The 19807-nt window shown below is 42.2% G+C and overlaps 1 protein-coding gene across 50 annotated transcripts in view; it reads left to right on the top strand.

The window, feature by feature from the left end:
• Positions 1 to 68: 68 nt before the first annotated feature.
• The window catches only part of ABI2 (abl interactor 2), a gene marked incomplete at both ends in the record, with an annotated part of 113273 nt that continues 93534 nt past the window's right edge, over positions 69 to 19807 (top strand). For all 50 annotated transcript variants that reach the window (XM_080689727.1, XM_080689725.1, XM_080689708.1 and 47 more), the window contains one exon: positions 69 to 185. In XM_080689727.1, the coding sequence (XP_080545853.1) occupies positions 69 to 185 (117 nt within the window). The remainder of the gene's footprint in view (positions 186 to 19807) is intronic.

Here is a 19807-nt window from a genome sequence, read left to right as displayed (position 1 = left end):
CTTCCCTGCGCTGCGGCCGCGGCCGGCGCTGCGGGCTGTATGAGGAGGCGGCGGAGGAGGATGTGAAGATGGCGGAGCTGCAGATGCTGCTGGAAGAGGAAATCCCGGGGGGCCGCCGGGCCCTCTTCGACAGCTACACGAATCTGGAACGGGTGGCCGACTACTGCGAGAACAACTACATCCAGGTGCGGCGCGGGCCCGGCTCGGCGGCCGGGGCGGAGGCCGGGGCGGGGAGGCCGGGGCGGGGAGGCCGGGGTGGGGAGGCCGGGGCGCGGGTCTAACGGGATCCTGCTCAATGGAGGAGGTGTCTGCGGGGCCGCGGGCTGCGGCCCTCCCCCAAATTCCGGAGGTCTTAAGGGTTCTAGCGCTTCAAAGTGGAGTGCCTCAGATTCCTGTTCCTGTGCATGCCTCAAAAACATTAATTATTATTATTGTTGTTATTAATTTTACTAGGTTGTAAAGGGGCCACGGTAGCAGTCGTCTCTTGTTACAAGTAAATTTCATTTTTCTCTCTAGGGAGAATGGGAAACTGCATGGGAATGAGCTGTCCCCCCGCGCCGCCTCCAGTCCCGTTAGAATAGGTTTATTTTCCAATGGGAGAAAGAAATGTGACTGTTTTTCAGAGCGAATTAGGAAAATGAATCTCATGGCTTAATTTTTTCCCCCGTGATGGTTGGTTTGGCAGCAGGGACGCAGCAGTAGCTGGGGGTGGTGGTGATGTGCGTGTGCGTGAGCCTGTGTGTGTGTGTGTGTGTGTGTGTGTGTGTGTGTGTGTGTGTTACTGGTAAAATGAGATGCAGCTGGTTCTGGATGCTTCAGCAAAACATTCTGTAGATTGGAAAAAAAAAACCCTTTCTTTAAAAATTCCTTGAAAAGATAGCGGTTGAAGACGCATGGTTTTGCAAATCCAGAGACCTTTTTCCCCTTATGGCTTATTGTGAATGACAGATTCTGCCTCCATGTTTTGTCTTTTCCATTTAAATTCTTTTGGAGTAAAGGTAGAAATGGAAGCAGTATGTTGAACTGTTTTTTTTTTTTATGGTCTTATTTTCTCCCCTTGCTTTCATTTCCATCTCCCAGATATCCTTGTTAACATCAGCTACATTAGAAAGCATTGTCAAATCTTGTAAAAAAAAATGTGTTACAGTTTATAAGTTCATAAATTTCGTGAGGACCTCTTGATTAATAAGGATGATGTTATGAAATTTTATTTAATTAGACATATACTGAACTCTTTGTTGTGTAGGGGACATTTATATTAGAAAATGAACCAGATATAATCCAACTCTTTTCCCTGCAATGAGGAATTTCAAAGTATATCTCGTAAGAAAAGAATGTGTCGGGTCAAAGATTACTATGAAATTAGCTGGGAGTGGTGGCACACACTGGTAATCCCAGTATTTGGGGGGCTGAGACGGGGATGGGGGTTCATGGCCAGCCTCAGCTACTTAGGCCCTTTGCAACTCAGTGAGTTTCAAAATAAAGAATAAAATAGGGCTGGGGGTGTTGCTCGGAAGTAGAATGCCCCTGGGTACCCCAGTGGCCAGGACCACACACAAAAAAGATTAATATAAAATTAATTTCCCTGGTGTATGGCACTTTGCTGATACTCAGTGGTACAGGAAAGAATCAAAGGTTCAGTTGCTAAAAAAAAAATTTTTTTTTTCTTTGCCGTATTGGGGATGGAACCCAGGGGCATTCTACCTCTAAGCCTCAGCCCCAGCCCGATTTTTATTTTTATTTTTTGGTACTGGGGTAGAACCCAGGGGCGTTTCTACCTCCTGGCTATCCTCCCAGACCTATTTGAAAAAAGGTCTCACTAAGTTGCAGAGGGCCTCACTAAGTAGCTGAGGCTGTCCACTAACTGAGATTCTCCCATCTCAGCCTTCCAAGTATTTGGATTACAGGAGTGCACCATCACGCCCCTTATTCATATTTTCAGTAAGTGTATTTGAAGGTCTTCCAAGGTCCAGAACTGTGATGTTACACACTTAGCATCTTCAGTGTTTTAAAGTGTAGTTAGTGAGAGGGGCTGATCTGTGAGCATATGCTACTACTGACAGACTTCCCTGACAGGAGGTTCTGCATTGGTGCAGTCAGTCAGCCCAGATGGAAAGCAATCGCCTCTTTACTGAACATGGAGGAACTTTTTGTTTTGGCCAGCATTCTCTAAGTGATACAGTATAGCATTGTATTACAATGTTATTGTTATAAATAATCTAGAGATGGTGTATAGGGGAGATGTGTGGTAGGTTACATATAAGTCCTATGCCATTTTATTTTATTTTAGTTTTTCGTGGTACTGGGGATGGAACTCAGGGGCATTTTCCCCCTGAGCTACATCTTCAGCCCTATTTTTTATTCTTTATTTTGAAACAGAGTCTCATTGGACTCAAAGGACTTCAGTAAGTAGCTGAGGCTGTCCTGGAACCAAGATCCTCCTGCCTCAGCTCCTGAATCCTGGGTTTACAAGCATGCATCACCACGCCTGGCTATGTCATTTTATATAAAGTAATTGAGCATCTGCAGATTTTGGTGTGTGTGTGTGTGTGGTGTATTCTTAGAGCCAGGCTGTGGTGCATACTGAGGGACAAGCCAGGCATGGCTAGTTTGTAATCTGTGGTGGACTGTGGGTGGGAAGAAGGACTGGAGTAAATTATGTTATCCACAGGGAATCCACAGCCTCCAGGATAAGCAAAACCTAAATGACTGAAGTATTTAATTCATTTGTCTTGTATAGCATATTATGAGAAAGAGTTGTAGGTCAAAAGAAAAATTGGGGTGGTGGTGGAAAAGTGGTTGGATTTAATAAGTAATAAAACAACTAGATTTGTTTCTTTAGAGGATGAATTTGGAGGTATACTCTTAAATTACAATTCCTACATATAGGTAAAAGAGGATAAGGAGATCATCTTTTTTATATTTTATACATATGCTGCAGTTGAAAAGAGAAGAATGTTATTGCCACCAGTTTCTCTTTTAGCATTGAGAATCAAAATTATTGTGTTGGCATTTTATTTGTTTTTGTGATAGTGGGGATTGAACTCAGGACATTCTGTCTCTGAGCTTACCCCCAGCCCTTTTTTGTTTTGTTTTGTTTTTGAGGTACTGGGAGTGGAAACCAGGGGTATTTCCTTTTTTGTGTGTGTGGTACTGGGGATGGAACCCTTGGATTCTTCATCCAAGTTACACCTCTAGTCCTATTTATTTTTTCTCTTTATTTATTTATGTATTTTTTGCGATACTGGGATGGAACCCAGGGGCATTGTATCTTTGAGCTACACCTCCAGTTCTATTTTTTAGTCTAATAGTTTTGAAACAGGGTCTCACTGAGTTGCACAGGGCCTCGAAGTAGCTGAGGTTGTCCATGAACCAAGATCCTCCAGTGTCAACCTCCCAAATGCTGAGATTACAAGTGTGCGCCACCACGCCTGTCTTCATTCTTTATTTTGAAACAGGGTTTCCCTGAGTTGCAAAGGGCCTCACTAAGTATTAGCTGAGGCTGTCTGCAAATCGAGATCCTTCTGTCTCAGCCTCTCAAATGCTGGGATTACAAGCGTGTACCACCATGCCTGACTCCCCCCCCCCCTTTTTTTTAAACAGAGTCTCACTAAGTTGTTGAAGGCCTCCTTAAGTTGTTGAGGATGGCTATGAACCTGTGATTTTCCTGTCTCTGCCTCCTAAGTACGGGATTACAGGCATGTGCCACCATGCCCAGTTTTTTCTTTATTTTTACTTTTATTTTACTTTTTGTGGTACTAAGAATTGAACCCTGGGGCATTATACCTCAGCGCTACACCCTCAGCCCAAATTTTTCTTTACTTTTTATATAAGGGCTCATTAAGTTGCAGATGGCCTCACTTAATAGCTGAATCTGGCCCCAATCTGTGATCTTTCCGTCTCAGCTTCTCAAGTCCTGGAATTACAAGTATGTGCCACCATGCCTGCTTCGAGCTTTTTCTTTCCTTTTCTTCCTTTCTTCCTTTCTTTCTTTCTTTTTGGTGATACTGGGGGTTGAACCCAGGGCATTCTACCTCTGAGCTACACCTCCAGCCTGATTTTTTTTTGGGGGGGGTACTGAGGATGGAACCCAGGGGGATTCTACCTTTGAGCTACAGCCCCGTCCTATTTTTTATTCTTTATTTTGAAACAGGGTCTCACTGAGTTGCAAACGACCTCACTAAGTAGTTGAGGCTGTTCACGAACCGCGATCCTCCTGTCTCAGCCTCTCAAAAGCTGAGATTACAAGCTTGAGCGACCATGCCCGGCTTGTTTTTTTATACTTTATTTTGAAAGGGGGTCTCACTAAGTTGTGGAGGTCCTTCCTCACTAAGTAGCTGAGGCTGGCTGAGAACCTGCAATCTTCCTGTCTCAGCCTCCCAAGTACTGGGAGCGTGCACCACCACGCCTTGCTTTTATTTGATTATTCAATTGATTTATATTTTATTTTTGGTTCTGAGCATTGACCCCTGGGCATCAAGCATGCTATGTATTACCTGCCCCACGCCTGATATATGTTGCCATCGTAAAGTTTAAATATTGGCTGAGCATGGTGGTTCATACTTGGGAGGCTGAGATAGGATCTCAGGTTAGAAAACAGCCTCGGCAATTTACTGAGGCCTTTAGCAATTTAGCAAGACTCTTTTTTTTTTTTTTTTTTTTTTTTTGCACGGGTCTGGAGATGGAACCCAGGGGCATTTGACCTCCGAGCCACATCCCCTGTCCTAATTTTTATTCTTTATTTTGAAACCAGGTCTCACTGAGTTGCAGGCCTCACTAAGTAGCTGAGGCTGCCTGCAAACCGAGATCCTTTGGTCTCAGCCTCCCAAATGCTGGGATTACAAGTGCATACCACCAGCCTGGCTGCAAGACTTTCAAAATAAAAAATAAAATGGAGCCAGGCATAGTGGTTCACGATTGTAATCCCAGCATTTGGCAGTCTGAGACAGGAGGATGTGGTTCACGGACAGCCTCAGCCTCTTAGGTCCTTTGCAACTCAGTGAGACCCTGTTTCAAAATAAAGAATAAAAAAATAGGGTTGGGGGTGTAGCTTGGAGGTAGAATGCCTCTGGGTTCCATTCCCAGCACTGCAAAAAATAAAATACATATATAAAAAAATTAAATGGGGCTGGGGTGTAATGAAGAAGTGGACTGTCTCTGGATCCAATATCTAGTATCTTACACACGCATACAAAGTATAAATATTGATTTAATAGGAATGGATTTAGATCTTAAGTTATCTTCTTTCTTGAATTTAGCATCTGAAGTAGATTTTATACGTTTATCTCATAGATTATTATCTGTTTCAGGACTCATTTGCGTATATTTTTACTGTACGTTCCCAGGATGATAGCTCTTACATGGTTTGTTTGTAGTAAAATTGATGAGTAGAACATGGTGATGGTGGGTTTGTGCTGACCTAGCTGTACATTTGGCTCACTCTCCTTGTGACCAAGAACTGACTACCAGGGATTTTGATGCAGTCTGTCACCCTGCAATAGAGGGAAGTTAGTCGGTGGATCAAATGGTCTATTTAACCTTATTATGGTTTTAGTTAATAGTCTTAACCACTAGCTGGAGTTAACTAACCCAACTCTCATTGTATTGAAATGTAGTTTTTGTCTATAAAGCAGAAAAAGACATGCATAGGAAAATCTCATTTACATTAAGAGCAGAATCACCCATAATGTAAGTCTACTCAGAACAAATACAAAAAGTTTACTTTAAAGCTGGGCATGAATAAAGAATCGGGCTAGAAGCCAGGTATGTTGGCCATTGTTTGTAATCCCAGCTTTCGGGAGGCTGAGACCAGAGGATCGCGGTTCACAGACAGCCTCAGCTATTTAGTGAGGCCCTCTGTAACTTAGTGAGTCCCTGCTTCAAAATAAAGAATCAAAAATAGGGCAGTGTAGCTTGGAGGTCAGATGCCCCTGGGGTTCCATCCCTAGACCTGCAAAAAAAAAAAAAAAAAAAAAAAAAAAAAAGAAAAGAAATAGGGCTAGAGGGCTAGAGGTGTAGTTCATAGAGGTGTAGCTCACAGGTAGAATACCCCTGAGTTCAATCCCCAGCATTGCAAAATGAAAAAAAAGTTAAATTTTTATTTGAAGTTGTTTTTTGAACAATGGGAGATGTCATTAATAGCTTTTGTTCTCTTTATCAACATGGATACTTCCAAAATTAATTAGAAACTAGATGAAAAATTTATGGGAGAATAGAATTATGACATATTATCAGTTTCATAAAAATGTCATTATTAAGCTCAGCGTGGTCGCACATGCTTATAATCCCAGCATTTGGGATGCTTAGACAGGAGGATTGCAGGTTCGAGGACAGCTTCAGCTACTTAGTGAGGCTCTCTGCGATTAAGACACTATTTCAAAATAGGTAATAAAATAGTGTTGGGAAGGCGGCTTGGAGGTAGAATGCTCCTGGCTTCTATTCTCAGTACTACCACAAACAAAAAAAGCCAGGCATGGTGGCCCAAGTTTGCCCACTACTTGGGAGGCTGAGACAGGAGGATCACAGGTTCATGGCTAGCCTCAGCTACTTAGTTCCTGTTTCAAAATAAAAAATAAAAAATAGGGCTGAGGCCAGGGTGGTGATGCACACTTGTAATCCCAGCATTCGGGAGGCTGAGACTGGAAGATCGCAGTTCACAGACAGTCTTAGCCATTTAAGGAGGCCCTTCGCAACTCAGTGAGACCGTTTCAAAAATTAAAAATGACCAAATAAAAAATAGTTAATAGTCTTAACCACTAGCTGGAGTTAACTAACCCAGCTCTCACTGTATTGAAATGTAATTTTTGTCTATAAAGCAGAAAAATACATGCATAGGAAAATCTCATTTACATTAAGAGCAGAATCACCCATAATGTAATTTTACTCAGAACAAATACTAAAAGTTTACTTTAAAGCTGGGCATGAATAAAAAATAGGGCTGGGGATGTAGCTCTGAGGTACAATGCCCCTGGATTCTATCCCCAGTACTGCGGCGGCAGTCGGAGGGGGGGGGGATTAGAATATATACTCGTTATTGAAAAGTTACTAGAAAATACAAATAAATATTAAGGAGGATATTACAAAACCCAAGTCATCTTGACAGTACGTTGGGTAATTAAACTATTTTTTTTTTGGAACTGGGGATTGAATCCAGGGGCATTCTTCTACCTTCGAGCTACACTGGCCCCAATTTTTTTTTTTTTTTTTTTCTGTACTGGGAATGAAACCCAGGGGCATTCTACCTCCAAGCTACATCCCCTCCCCTATTTTTTATTCTTTCTTTATTCTTTTTTTTTTTTTTTTGGTGGTTCTGGGGATGAAACCCAGGGCATTCTACCTCTGAGATACATCCTCAGCCCTATTTTTTATTCTTTATTATTATTATTTTTGAGGTACTGGGGATGGAACCCCATGGCATTCTACCTCCAAGCTACACCCTCAGCTCTATTTTTATTTATTTATTAATTATTATTATTATTATTATTATTATTATTATTTTTGGTGGTACTGGGGTTTCTGGAAGCCCTTCTACCGCTGGGCTACACTCCCAGACCTATTTTTTATATTTTTTAATTTGAAAACAGGGTCTCTTAAGCCAGCAAAGCTGGCTCTGAACCAGCGTGATCCTCCTGTCTCCGCCTCCCAAGCGCGGGGATTACAAGCGTGCGCCACCACGCCCGGCTGAGACCTTGTTTTTCCCCATAGGGCCCCTTCATCACTCTACTTGGGTTCCTCCTCCTTTGTTTGGAGTCCCTCCTGTGTTCAAGTTTCTCCCCAGCTTCCACTTGAGGGAAAACATCTGACCTTTTATTTTTTGTGACTAAATTAATCTCATGTAGCAAAATATTCATTATTTCTATCCATTTCCCTACAAATGACATAATTTTGTTCTCAATGGATGAATGGAATTTCATTGTATGTATATTCGATAATTTGTAATCCATTTATCTGTTTTTGTATACTTAGGCTGGTTCCATAGTTTGAGTATTATGAATTGTATAAACCTAGATATAAGCCGGGGGTGGTGGTGCATGCTTGTAATCCAAGTACTTGGGAGGCTGAGACAGGAGGATCGCGCAAGTTCGAAGCCAGCCTCAGCTACTTAGTGATGTTCTCAGCAACTTAGTGAGACCCTGTTTTTATTTTGTATTTATTATTATTATTATTATTATTTTTGGTGGTATTGGAGATGGAACCCTTCTACCTCCGGGCTACACTCCCAGACCTGTTTTATATTTTATTTGAAAACCGTCTCTTAAGCCAGCGAGGCTGGCTTCGAACTAGCGCGATCCTCCTGTCTCTACCTCCCAAGCGCGGGTTTTACAAGCGTGCGCCACCACGCCCGGCTGAGACCTTGTTTTTAAATAAAATATAAAATAGGTCAGGGGTGTAGCCCAGAGGTAGAAGGCTCCTGAGTTCTATTCCCAGTAACACACACACACACACACACACACACACACACACACACACGCATGCGCGCGCACACGCCACCCCACCCCTAGATATGCCTGAGTTACTATGGTGGTCTGATTTCAGTTCTTTGGGTTGGTACTTAGGAGTGGTATAGCTGGGTCATATGGTAGGTTCATTCCCATTCTTCTGAGGACCCTCCATACTTATTTTCAGAGTGTTTTGCAGCCGGGTGTGGTGGTACATGCTTGTAATCCTAGTTCTTGGGAGGCTGAGACAGGAGGATCACAGGTTCCAGACCAGCCTCAGTAACTTAGTGAGGCCCTGTTTCAAAATAAAATAATAAAATAGGAATGGGACATAGCTCAGAGGTAGGATGTCTCTGGGTTTAATCCCCATTACCACAAAACAAACAAAAATTATTTATGTTATCCCGAAATTATCTGATTATCTTAAATTGTTTTTGCAAGCTTTTCTAATATATGTGTTGAGTGGTATTTAGTAAACATTACTTAAAATATAGTCATTACTTTGCAAGGAAAGTAATTTTATTACTGGTAATATACTTTTATGTAGATTTTTTTTTTTTTTCTGGTCTGGGGATGGAACCCAGGGGCATTTGACCTCCGAGCTACACCCGCCCGCCCTATTTTTTATTCCTTATTTTGAATCAGAGTCTCACTAAGTAGCTGAGGCTTTCCGAGAGACAAGATCCTCTGATCCTCCAGTCTGAGCCTGCTGAATACTGGGATTACAAACCTGCGACACCACGTCGGGCCAGAATTTTTTTCTCCCTTTTCGGAGGTACTGGGGAATGGAACCCTGGGGTACTCTACCTCTCAGCTATACCCCCAGCCCTATTTTTATTCTTCATTTTGAAACAGGGTCTCACTAAGTAGTTGAGGCTGGCTGTGAACTGTGATCCTCCTGTCTCAGCCTCCCAAATGCTGGGATTACAAACCTGTGCCACCTTGCCTGGCTGGCTCCCTCTCCCTTCCCTTCCCTTCCCTTCCCTTCACTTCACTTCACTTCACTTCACTTCCCTCCCCCTCCCCTCTCCTCCCCCTCCCTCCCTCCCTCCCTTTCTTTAATTCATGGTACCAGGGATGGAACCCAGGGGCCTTATACCTCTGGGCTACACTCCCAAACCTATTTTTTTTTTTTTTATATATTTGAAAACAGGGTCTCTTAAACCAGCTGAGGCTGGCTTAGAACCTGTCAGATCCTCCTGTCTCAGCCTCCTAAGCGCAGGGATTACAATGCTAGGAAAGTAATTTTTTTAAATTTGTGGTACTGAGGATGGGACTCTGGGGCATTCTACCTCTAAGCTATACTCCCAGCCCTATTTTTTAGTCTTTTTGCTTTTATTTATTTATTTATTTATTTATTTATTTATTTATTTTTGTGGTACTGGGGGTGGAACCCAGGGGCTTTTCTACCTCCAGGCTATACTCTCAGATCTATTTTTTTTTATACTTTATTTGGAAACAGGGTCTCAGTAAGTTGCTGAGAGCCTCAGTAGCTGAGGCTGGCTTCAAACCTGTGCGATCCTCCTGTCTCAGCCTCCCAAGCTCTGGGATTAAAAATGTGCACCACCACGCCTGTCTAGTCTTTTATTTTATTTAAATTTTTAAATTTTTATTTATTTATTTAATTTTGGTGAGCTACACTCCCAGACCTATTTTATACATTTTAATGTGGAAACAGGGTCTCTTAAGCCAGCGCGGCTGGCTTTGAACCTGCGCGATCCTCCTGTCTCCGCCTCCCATGCACGGGGCTTACAAACGTGTGCCACCACGCCCGGCTTAATTTTAATTTTTTATTTTTTTGTGGTACTGGGGGTGGAACCCAGGGGCTTTTCTACCTCTGGGCTATACTCCTAGACCCATTTTATACATTATTTGGAAACGGTCTTGCTAAGTTGCTGAGAGCCTCACTAAGTAGTTGAGGCTGGCTTTGAACCTGTGCAATCCTCCTGTCTCAGCCTCCCAAGAGCTGGCATTACAAGTGTGCACCACCATTCCTGGCTAGTTTTTTTATTTTTTGAAACAGGGTCTCACTGAGTTGTGAATGGCCTCACTTAGGTAGCTGAGGCTGTGAACCACTGTCCTCCGGTCTAGGCCTCCAAAATGCTGGGGTTACAAGTGTGCGCCACTGCCTGGCACTAGGAAAGTAATCTACCACTTTATTAAACCCTAGCCCTTTATTTATTTCTGGTACAATAAATTGAATTTAGGAGTGTTCTGCCACTGAGCTATATCCCCAGCTGTGTGTGTGTGTGTGTGTGTGTGTGTGTGTGTGTGTGTGTTACTGAAGATTGAACTCAGGGACATTTTATTTCTGAGCTATACTTACAGCCCTAGTTTATTTTTTTTTATTTTGAAACAAGGTCTTACTAAATTGCAAAGGGGATCACTAAATTGCTGAGGCTGGCTGGAATCCTGTAACATTCTTGTCTCCATCTCCCAAGTAACTGGGATTATAACTCTTTGCCACCATTCCTGTTTTTCTTTTCTTTTTTCTTCTTTTATTGGGGTTTAACCTTGGGGCATTTTATCTCTGAGCAACACTCCCAGACCCCTTTATCTATCTATCTATCTATCTATCTATCTATCTATCTATATATATATATATATTTTTTTTTTTTTTTTTGCAGTACTGGGGATGGAACCCAGGAATTTTCTACCTCTGAGCTATACCCCCAGCCTTATTTTTTATTCTTTATTTTGAAACAGGAGGATCACGGTTCATGAACAGCTTCAGCTACTTAGTGAGGCTCTGTTTTAGCCTTCCAAGTCCTGGGATTACAGGCATGTGCCACCACACCTGGATATATATATAGTGTTTGGGGGTACTGGGAGTGAACCCAGGAGCCTTCTACCTTTGAGTTACACCTCCAGCCCTATTTTTTATTTTTTATTTTATTTTATTTTTTTTTGCAAGTCTAGAGATGGAACTGAAGGGCATTCGACCTCTGAGCTACACCCCCTGCCCTATTTTTAATTCTTTATTTTGAAACACAGTCTTACTAAGTTGTGGAGGGCCTCACTAAGTAGCCGAGGCTGTCTGCGAAATGTGATATTCATGTTTTAGCCTCCCAAATGCTGGGATTACAAGTTTGTGCAATCACGCCCGACTTGAACTGTGAATTTGGAATTTACTAACAGAAAACATTCAGATTTTCAAATGCAGACTTTATTTTTTAATTTTTTTGTGGGTCTGGGGATGTAACCCAGGGGCATTCTACTTCTGAGCTACACCCTCTGCCCTATTTTTTATTCTTTATTTTGAAACAGGGTCTCACTAAGTTGCAAATGGCCTCACTAAGTAGCTGAGGCTGTCTTCAAACTACGATCCTCCTACTTCAGCCTCCCAAATGCTGGGATTACAGGTGTGCACTACCTTGCCCTGCTCTATTTTTTTATTTTTTATTTTGAAACAGGGTATCACTGAGTTGCAAAGGACCTCACTAAGAAGCAGAGGCTGTCTGTGAACCTCGATCTTCCTGTTTTGGCTGGCGATGTAAGTCAAAGGTAGAGTGCTCCTGGGTTCAATCCCCAGTACCTCCCTCCACACACTATATATATATATATATCCATATCCAGGTGTGGTGGCACATGCCTGTAATCCCAAGACTTGGGAGGCTAAAACAGGAGACTCACAGGTTCAGAGCCAGCCTCAGCAATTTTTTGAGACTGGGATTTCTATATTTCTATTTTTCTGGGATTTCTATATTTCTATATTTTGTTTGTGGTTTTATTTTCTTTCAAAATGTCTCTTGTCATTTTAATGAAATTTGGGCAGTTATCCATTAGACAAATGTGATCAATCTGCCGTGTGTGTGTGTGTGTGTGTGTGTGTGTGTGTGTGTGTGTGTGTCTGGGGATGGAACCCAGAAGCATTCTACCTTTGAGCTATACCCCCAGCCTTATTTTTTATTCTTTATTTTGAAACATGGTCTCATAAATTGCAAAGGGCCTCACTAAGTAGCTGAGGCTGTCCTCAAATCCGGATCCTCCTGTCTCAGCCTCCCAATTGCTGGGATTGCAAGTGTGTGCCACCATGCATGGTTATTATTCTGGAAAGTTTCTGGTATTAACAAAGTCTTTTTCAGGTAATAGAATGTCGTTAGAAGAATTATAAGAGTTTGTTTGTTCACATAGCAGCACAGATTATTCTGCACATTTTTTTTTCCCTCCTTTTAGGGTGTGGTCATCAACGAAATGTATCTGGAATCTTCAGAAAGGCAAATTATTGTTTCTTGAAGTAATGAAGAAAACTTTTTGAAAATTTTTTTCTAGCCGGGGGTGGTGTTGCACGCTTGTAATCCCTGTGCTTGGGAGGCTGAGACAGGAGGATCGTATAGGTTCGAAGCCAGCCTCAGGTACCTGGTGAGGCTCTCAGCAACTTAGTGAGACCTTGTTTCCAAATAAAATATAAAGAGGGTCTGGGAGTATAGCCCAGATGTAGAAAACCCCTGGGTTCCACCCCCAGTACCATAAAAAATTTTTTTTTTTGTTTTAAAAAGCAAGATTCGCCGGGCATGGTGGCGCACGCTTGTAATCCCAGCATTCTGGAGGCTGAAACTGGAGGACTGCGGTTCGCGGACAGCCTCAGGTACTTAGTGAGGCCCTCTGCAACTCAATGAGACCCGGTTTCAAAATAAAGAATTAAAAATAGGGCAGGGGGTGTAGCTCGGAGGTCAAATGCCCCTGGGTTCCATCCCCAGATCCGCAAAAAAAAAAAAAAAAAAATAAAAATAAAAAAATAAAAAAATAAAAAACAAGATTCATATTCTATTTCTGACCAGACTCATATTTTTCTAATCTGAAATTGATATTATCAAACTTGTGATTTGTCACATTTTAGGTACACTTGCATAGTTCAGTCTAAGATGACCTACTTCCAAATATGTTTCAGAATCAGGTATTTTGTAGCTGAAATAACCTAATAGTCTGTTTTTTTCAGTGTAATATTTAGTAACTGAGTCCTTGGGATTATAAATAAATGATAGACCAAATAAGATAGTAACAGAGCTAGAATAAGAATATAAATGTTCTTTTCCTTCCTGTTATCCACAGTATTTCTAGAATCCTCATTTTTGTCTTTAATGAAAACATTAAAACATTTTCATTTTAATGAAAACATTTGGCTCTCATCCAGAGAGCCAAACATAATTTTAGCTTTATTTTCTGAATCTGAAAGAGATTCTGTGATCTATTGACATTTCTAAAGGAATCCCTCTTTTTCCTGGCTATTCTCTGAGATTTTTTGGTATGAAGGTGCATATCAATATGCCTGAGTTGTTTACGATTGGTTTATATATAGACTGTCTAGGTTACCCTGCAGTGGTTTCCTTGGTTCTTGTCTTCCTGAAAGAAAGATGTCACTCTAGAGACACAGATAGGAAAACATTAAATATTTATGTAATGAAGTGAGATGATAGTTTTAAGAGAGGAAGCTGTGTTAGAAGGGAAGTAATACTCTCCAGAGAGCCCTGGAATGGTCCATTCCAAGAGTGGAAAATGCAGTGCTATCTTTGATGTGGTGAGTTTTCTATCTCTTCTGAAATCTTTCCCTTAATGTTTTAGGTTTTGGGGCAGTTACTGCTATTTTACACCACAGCTTTGTATCTGCACTCTTCCCACCATTTTGGAAAATTTCTCATCACTATCTAAGCAGAGCCCATGGGTTTATTTATTTCATTTATTAATTTTTTTTGTGGTACTGGGGGTGGAGCCCAGGGGCTTTTCTACACTTCGGGCTATACTCCCAGATCTATTTTTTAATGCTTTATTTGGAAACAGGGTCTCTCTGAGTTGCTGAGAGCCTCCCTCAGTAGCTGAGGCTGGCTTCGAACCTCTGCGATCCTCCTGTCTCAGCCTCCCAAGCACTGGGGTTATAAGTGTGCGCCACCACGCCTGGCAAATTTCTTTTATTTTGAAATAAGGTCTCATGAAATTGCTGAGACTAACCTCAACCTGTGATCTTCCTGTCTCAGCCTCTGGAGTACTGGGATTATACTTATACTTGCTTCCTTTAGATTTTAGAAAGTAGCATTTGGCTATGAAGGAGGTGGCTTGCAGGTGGGCCTTTGTATCACCTGAGATGGAATGACTTGGTTATCTTACTGGAGTAAGCCTCCTCAACCCTTGCTTATTTCTGCTCTCTAACTTGACTATCTTAAAGGTGCTATGTTATGGAGAACTGAAGTCAGTATATATTAAACTTTGGGGAGGGTTACTAAAAATTTAACCCAGGGGTATTCTATCTCTAAGCTATACCCCACAGCCTATTTATTTATTTATTTATTTATTTTGCGGTACTGGGAATGGAACCCAAGGGCATTCTACCCTCTCAGCTACACCCTCAGCCTTATTTTTCTCTTTATTTTTTATTTTGAAACAAGTTCTCACTGAGTTGACAAGGGCCTCACTAAGTAACTGAGGCTGTCCTGAAACCGCAGTCCTCTCTCTGCCTCCCAGATGCTTGCATGAGCCACCACACCCGACCCCCCACCCCTATTTTATTTTTTCTTTTGAAACAGGTCTCTAAGTTATAGAGGGGCATGCTAAATTGCTGAGGCTGGCCATGAACCTGCAATCCTCCTGTCTCAACCTCCCCCTCCCAAGTACTAGAATTACAGTGCACCACCATGCCCAGCTACTTGAACTTTTTTTTATTTTGAAGCAGTGTAAATAGTTAAGGACCTCACTAAATTGCTAAGGTCCTCAAATTGCTAAGATTTGTTTCAAACCTACAATACCTTCTCAAGTGGTGGGATTACAAGTACTGGGATTACAGGCATGCACCACAGTGCCTGGCTGGGAGACCTGTTTCAAAAAAAAAGGCCTGGGGCCTTAAGATAGAGAGAGATCCTTCCTGAATTCAATCCTCCCTAAATTTTTTTCTTTTTTTTTTTGGTGGTACTGGGGTTCCCGGAAGCCCTTCTACCTCCGGGCTACACTCCCAGACCTCTTTTTACATTTTATATTTGGAAACAGGGTCTCCTAAGCCAGCGCGCGCGGCTGGCTTCGAACCTGTGCGATCCTCCTGTCTCTGCCTCCCAAGCGCGGGGATTACAAGCGTGCGCCACCACGCCCGGCCAATCCTCCCTAAATTTAAAACACACACACACACACACACACACACACACACACACACACACACACACACACACGTACGTTCTGTCTTCTAGAATCAGTTTCTAAAAAGTCCCAGGAGAGATCTGTCAAAATCACTGTGGCAAAGAGTGGGCAAAAGCATTGTAATTGGCTTGTATAGGTTAGCCCCTGGTATGTGGGTTGGGGAGGAGGAAGTCCCCTGCCCCATCAAGATGAAGAGAGTACATCTCAGACAAAGATATGTCCTACTTTTGCAGGTTAAGTAAGTTAAAAAAAAAAGCCAGGGATGATGGTGCACATTTGTAATCCCAGCATTCAGGAGGCTGAGACCTGGGGGATCACAGTTCGCGGACAGCCTCAGCTACTTAGTGAGGCCCTCTGCAATTCAGTGAGACCCAGTTTCAAAATAAAGAATAAAAAATAGGGTAGGGGGTGTAGCTCAGAGGTCAAATGCCCCTGGGTTCCATCCCCAGACCCGCAAAAAAAAAAAGAACATAAAAAATAAAAAAGGTTTTATTTCAAACCAGGCATGGTGGCGCACACTTATAATCCCAGCGTTTGGAAGGCTGAGACGGGAGGATCGCAGTTTGTGGACAGCCTCAGCTATTTAGTAAGACCCTCTGCAACTCAGTGAGACTCAAAATAAAGAATAAAAAATAGGTCTGGGGGAGTAGCGCAGACTTAGAATGCCCCAGGGTTCCATTCCCAGTACCGCAAAAAAAAAAAAAAAAAAAAAAAAAGGTGTTATTTTAAGCGGTGCACACAGCACACATGTAATCTTAGTACTTGGGATGCTGAGAGAGGAGGATCTGGGTTCTCGGCCAGCCTCATTAATTAATGAAGCCCTCTGCAACTTAGATCCTGTTTCAGAATAAATAAAAAATCGGGCCAGGGGTATAGCTTTGGAGGTAGAATGCCCCTGGGTTCAATTCCTAGCGCTACGAACACACACACACACACACACACACACACACACACACACACGAATGTTTTATTTTCTAAATTCCTGCCTAGTTCTTTTTTGGTTATTTATTGAGGGGTAGTATCTATATGTGGGTTAGGTAGGCTAGACAAACATCTTCCTTCTTTGAGGTTTTCTTTCTTTTTTTTTTTTTTTTTCGGTACTGGGGATGGAACCCAGGGGCATTCTACTTCCAAGATACACCCCCTGCCCTATTTTTTATTCTTTATTTTGAAACAGGGTCTCACTAAGTTGTGGAGGGCTTCACCAAGTAACTGAGGCTGTCACAAACTGCGATCCTCTGGTCTCAGCCTCCCGAATGCTGGGATTATAAGTGTGCGCCACAATGCCCGGCCTTCTTTGAGTATTTTATTTATTTATTTATTTATTTATTTATTTATTTATTTATTTATTTTGGTGGTACTAGGGGTGGAACCCAGAGGCTTTCTACCTCCGGGCTATACTCCCAGACCCATTTTATATTTTATTTGGAAACAGGGTCTCAATACATTGCTGAGAGCCTCACTAAGTAGCTGAGGCTGGCTTTGAACCTGCGTGATCCTCCTGTCTCAGCCTCCCAAGTGTGGGGATTACAAGCGTGCTCCACCACGCCCGGCTCTTTGAGTATTTTAAACTTCTATTGACTCAAAGTTTTAGAATACTCAGCCTGTAGTTTCTCTCATCTGTAGAAACAACAAAGATTCCAAATCCAAATTTGATCGGAAAGAATCAAGATCTTTCATCTATTGTAGTTAAAACAATATGCAATCTATATTTGCAATTGTGTGTCTGGGTGTGTGCACAAACAATTTTTTAAGTATATAAAGATGGGTGTTTGGTCTTATAAAACAAAATACCTTGGACTGGATAATTTATAAGCAACAGACATCCCAGGCCTGGTGGTGTATACTTGTAATCCCAGTTCTTGGAGGCAGAGACAAGAGGATTGCAGGTTTAAGGATAGCCTCAGCAAATAGACTCTCATTAACCTAGCGATTCCCTGCTTTAAAATAAAAAACAAAACTAAACAAAACAGACATTTATTACTACCCTGCTTGAGCCCAGGAACTCCACGATTGAGCTGCTAGTAGATTTGGTGTTTGCTAATGCCTCTTCATCATAAATGTTGTTTTTTAAACTGGGCGTGGTGGCCCACACTTGTAATCCCAGCATTTGGGAGGCTGAGACCGTAGGATGGCGGTTCACAGACAGCCTCGGCTACTTAGTGAGGCCTCTGCAACTTTGTGAGACCCGGTTTCAAAATAAAGAATAAAAAATAGGGCAGGGGGTGTATCCCGGAGGTTGAATGCCCCTGGGTTCCATCCCCAGACCCGAAAAAAAAAAAAAAAAAAGGTGTTGTTCTTTGATGTGTCCTCATCAGTGGAGGGAAAAATGACCTTTCTTGACCCCCCACCCCCTTTTTTTTGCGGTACTGGGGATGGAACCCAGGGACATTCTACCTCTGAGCGACACCCCCAGCCCTATTTTTTATCTTTTATTTTGTAACATGGTCTCACTGAGTTGCAAAGGACCTCACTAAAGTAGCTGAGGATGTCCAGGAACTGTGATCCTCCTGTATCAGTCTCCTGAATGCTTTCTACGCATTTAAATTTTTTTCTACACTACCTTGTTAACATTTATAAAACCAGAAAGGACCAATTAAGTTCAAACTTTTTTCAAGGATAGCTGTGCTTTATTATTCAGGGGCAAATTACTACATAGATATATAGTCTCAGATCCAAAAATATAGTTGTTGGCTGTCAGTAAACTGTGCTTTGCAAATTATGAGCAGGGCGTGGTGGTGCAGGCTTGTAATCCCAGCACTTGGGAGGCTGAGATAGGAGGATCGTGGTTCGTGGACAGCCTCAGCTACTTAGTGAGGCCTATGCAAACTCAGTGAGACCCAGTTTCAAAATAAAGAATAAATAATAGGGCAGGGGTATAGCTCAGGGGTAGAATGCCCCTGGATTCCATCCCCTGCACACATACACACATAAAAAAAAAAAAAACAAAAAGAAAAACTAAAACATATTTTTATTAAGGATGATCTGAATGTGTATCTAGGTTCTTATCCTTCCTGAAATACTGGTGTTTTTTTTTGTTTGTGTTTTTGTTTTTTAAACTGGGGATTTAATCTAGGATCATTCTTTTTTTTTTTTTTTTTTTTTTGGTGGTTCTGTAAATGGAACCCAGGGGCCTTTTACCTCTGGGCTATAATCCCAGATCTGTTTTATATTTTATTTGGAGACAGGGTCTCTTAAACCAACTGAGGCTGGCTTTGAACCTGTGCGATCCTCCTGTCTCAGCCTCCCAAGCACCGGGATTACAAGGTGCGCCACCACGCCCGGCTGAATCTAGGATCATTCTATCTCTGAGCTACACCCCAGCTCTTTTCTTTCTATTTATCTGGTGCTGGGGATTGAAGCCAAGGACGCTCCACCTCCAAGGTACACCCACAGTTCTATTTATTTCTGTTTTCAAACAGAGTCTTACTAGGTCACAGAGGGCTTCACTAAGTTGCCTAGGCTGCCCTCAGACCTGCAACCTCCTGTCTCAGCCTCCCAAGAACTGGGATTACAGCATGCACCATCATCCTAGTTTGAAATAATTTTCTTCCTTCCTCCCTCTCTTTCTCTCCTTCTCTTTTCCTCTCTCCCTCCCTTTTTTCCTTCCTTTCTCCTTATTATTTATTTAATTTTTGGTACTGGGGATTGAACCCACAGGCTTTCTACCCCAGCCCAATTTTATTTCTTTACTTGGAAATAGGGTCTCACCAGGTTGCTGAGAGCTTTGTTATGTTGCTGAGGCTGACTTTGAACCTGCGATCCTCCTGTCTCAGCCACCCCAATATGGGATTATAAACATGCACCACCACACATGACTCTTTCTCTTTATGGTACTTGGAATTATATCCAGGGGCATTCTACCTCTGAGCTACACCCCCAGCCCTATATATATATATTTTTTTTTAATGGGTCTTGGGATGGAACCCAGAGGCATTCGACCTCCAAGCTATACCCCCTTGCCCTATTTTTTTTTTTTAATTCTTTATTTTGAAACAGGGTCTCACTGAATTGCAGAGGGCCTCACTTAGTAGCTGAGGCTGTCCGCGAACTGCGATCCTCCGGTCTCAGCCTCCCAAATGCTGGGATTATAAGCGTGCGCCACCACGCCCGGCTTTTTTTTTTTTTTAATTTTATTTTGAAACAGTATCTCATTAAATTGTCAAGGCTGTCCACAAACCTGCAATCCTTCTGTTTCAGCCTCCCAAGTATTGAGATTACAGGAGTGATTGGTACTGCATTAGTGGAAG

The sequence above is a fragment of the Muscardinus avellanarius genome (assembly GCF_963383645.1).
Source record: "Muscardinus avellanarius genome assembly, chromosome: 2".
Taxonomy (NCBI): domain Eukaryota; kingdom Metazoa; phylum Chordata; class Mammalia; order Rodentia; family Gliridae; genus Muscardinus; species Muscardinus avellanarius.
The sequence above is the reverse complement of the archived record's forward strand: the minus strand, read 5'-3'. Positions and strand labels throughout refer to the sequence as shown.